We start from the raw sequence: 2,440 nt of genomic DNA on the forward strand, positions 1-2,440 counted from the left end.
CCGCCCTCTGTTAGTTGTCACATTACAAATGCTACCAAGATTCGAGCACCGATGAACTCTGCAATCAAAGAAAAGCAGAACCTTTTTTTTCTCCTGTCTCTTCAGGCTTAAGTTGACATTTCAACACAAAACATCAATGTAGGTCACTTGTTATTCCCCAAAGTGCCTCCTCTTTTTCCTCGCTCAACCATGCAATTGTCAGATCATTGTGCTTGAAAGTAGTGTCAGATAATCTAATCAAATTGTGAGCCAGCAGTAAACCTGATAGGCCAAAATATGATAAAATCTATCATTTCATCTGACTGTCCTTAAGCACCTGTCATCTCAAGGAAGTCTTAATAAATACCCTCTCAAGTATGATTAATGTTAGCAGTTGTAAGAAGAAAATGATTTACCTTCTAAAACATAAGCCTGAGCCCCGCTGGTCCCCTCCTGGATAACATAGCAGCCTTGATTGATGGTGGTGGGATACATGCAGGCTATGATGGCTCTGATTTCTCCTTCGTCGTGGTTCTTCAACAATTCATTTTTCAAAAACGCTGCCTGAATCAACCTCTGTGACCTGAGGGCATGAAAGCAGGATAATGATGTAACATTTAAAGGCATTTAAGGGCCTTTAATTCTGTGTCATAGGCTGCAGTGACTGAAAATGATTGGAAATATTTATTGATTCTGAGTCATGCAGAAAGCAGTTGGGGGAGGCTTGAACACTTGAGAGACTGATTTTTTTCAGTTAGAGCAGGTGGGAGCTGAGAGAACACTGTGTGCTCTTACTCGTGGCTTTTGTCACAGCTTCTTTGTGAAACCATGGCAAGAGTCACCGGGTCCAGACTGAAGGGCTCAGAAATGACTGTCCTCCTTTTGGCTCTCTGCTTGTCCTCAAACTGAGCTGAACAAGCTACAGGACAGAGAAAATACACACATGCAATAAGTCATACATGTAGCTCAGGTTTAGGGCTTTTGCTCTAAACTCTAAAACATGACATATGAAAGCAGCATGTTCTGTACCTGCACTGACTGCAGAGGGTCCTGGGAGGGAGACTGTGGCCCTGTAGCGATCCAGCTCTTCCTGTAATCTCCGAATGAGTTCATCCTTTGTATCCAACTCCAGCTCTAACTCATCTATTAGTGTGTCCCTCTGGCGGAGCTCCTCAATCTTTAATTGGAGGGCAAATTGGAGGTCCCGAAGTGTACCCATTATCTGCAAATACCAGTTGTCAAGACAGCAAATTATATCTCTTTCTACACACACACATTCACATGGCATACAATACAACAAGATTACAAAAATATTTCTCTCTGATTTTGCTGCTCAGCTGACTCAAGGATTGACAGTTCTTCTCTAATTAATTCCTGTGATTACTTATATTAATATTAATAAAGATAGATAGATAGATAGATAGATAGATAGATAGATAGACACTTTATGTATCCCCTAGGGGAAATTCATGTGTCCATTAGCTCACTGTTTATAATAATAATAATAAAAAATTTGATAGATAGATAGATAGATATGATAGATAGATAGATAGATAGATAGATAGATAGATAGATAGATAGATAGATAGATAGATAGATTGTCTAATCCAATGACACAGTTTCCCATGCAATAAAAAAGAAGACTACAACCTTCCTTTGCACTATGAGCTTGCAGTCCTTGCAGTGGTTGATTTAATTTACAAGGTTATTGTACACGTGCAAATGCATTATAGTAACAGTGCAGTCAGTGTATTTGTCTCTTGGTCTTTATCTCCCACATCTTAATGAAAAAAATAATTCAAGGACACTTGGCACATTTATGAGAAAATAAAGGACAAGAAAGTAGAAGTACTATGGTATCACAAGAGATAAAACTCTGATTAAAAAAGGACAGTACAAACTCAGTATTGAATCCCAAACACAAGTCCAAACAGAAATGAAATATAGATGTTTTCATTTTGAGTCGCAGGCGCGCCCGTAGCTGCATGCACTGGTAAATAGCTTTTGTGATACATGAATGAATTGGTAAAATCTGACAACAGCGTGTTATATCATGCATCTGTATTTACAAACTGTGTATTAGTCCTGCTAAATATTAAGCCGTACTGTACTTCACATCACACACAGACATCACTTACCACCTCTAGGCTGTGGGGCGTTGTGGAAGTCTTCCTCACTTGTCCTGAATAGGTCTGCTCTTGTTAAGAAGCAGACAGCCCATTCGACAGGTGCAGATCTCACCTCCCTCCCCTGTCGAAGATGCGCCTCTCTCGCTCGGGGCTGACCGGGGCTGGGCGTAGACAGCAGGCAATCACATGACCGAGACAGTGGAGACCATCCGGGAGGGTGTAATGAGGAAATGCATGGACTGGATCCCAACTGGGTCAGAGGGTCTGTAGAGTATTTCCTAGCCCTGGGGAAATAGGTGGGTCTCTGGCAAACTGAGCGATGAACATTGATC

General features: G+C 41.1%; 1 protein-coding gene across 1 annotated transcript; it reads right to left on the bottom strand.

Moving 5' to 3' along the window:
- Window positions 1-395: 395 nt before the first annotated feature.
- LOC111652521 (cGMP-dependent protein kinase, isozyme 2 forms cD4/T1/T3A/T3B-like) lies at window positions 396-2,318 on the bottom strand (the record flags this gene model as incomplete). The annotated part of the gene is made up of 4 exons (XM_023402808.2): window positions 2,118-2,318; window positions 1,009-1,201; window positions 775-898; window positions 396-562 (listed from the first exon to the last, which is right to left on the bottom strand). Coding segments are annotated over exons 2-4 (481 nt in total), but the record flags the coding sequence as incomplete, so codon positions are not given.
- Window positions 2,319-2,440: the final 122 nt, after the last annotated feature.

The sequence above is a fragment of the Seriola lalandi genome, unplaced genomic scaffold (genome assembly GCF_002814215.2).
Source record: "Seriola lalandi dorsalis isolate HSWRI2012SDOR001 ecotype SW California unplaced genomic scaffold, Sedor1 jcf7180001973634, whole genome shotgun sequence".
NCBI classification, from domain to species: Eukaryota; Metazoa; Chordata; class Actinopteri; order Carangiformes; family Carangidae; genus Seriola; species Seriola lalandi.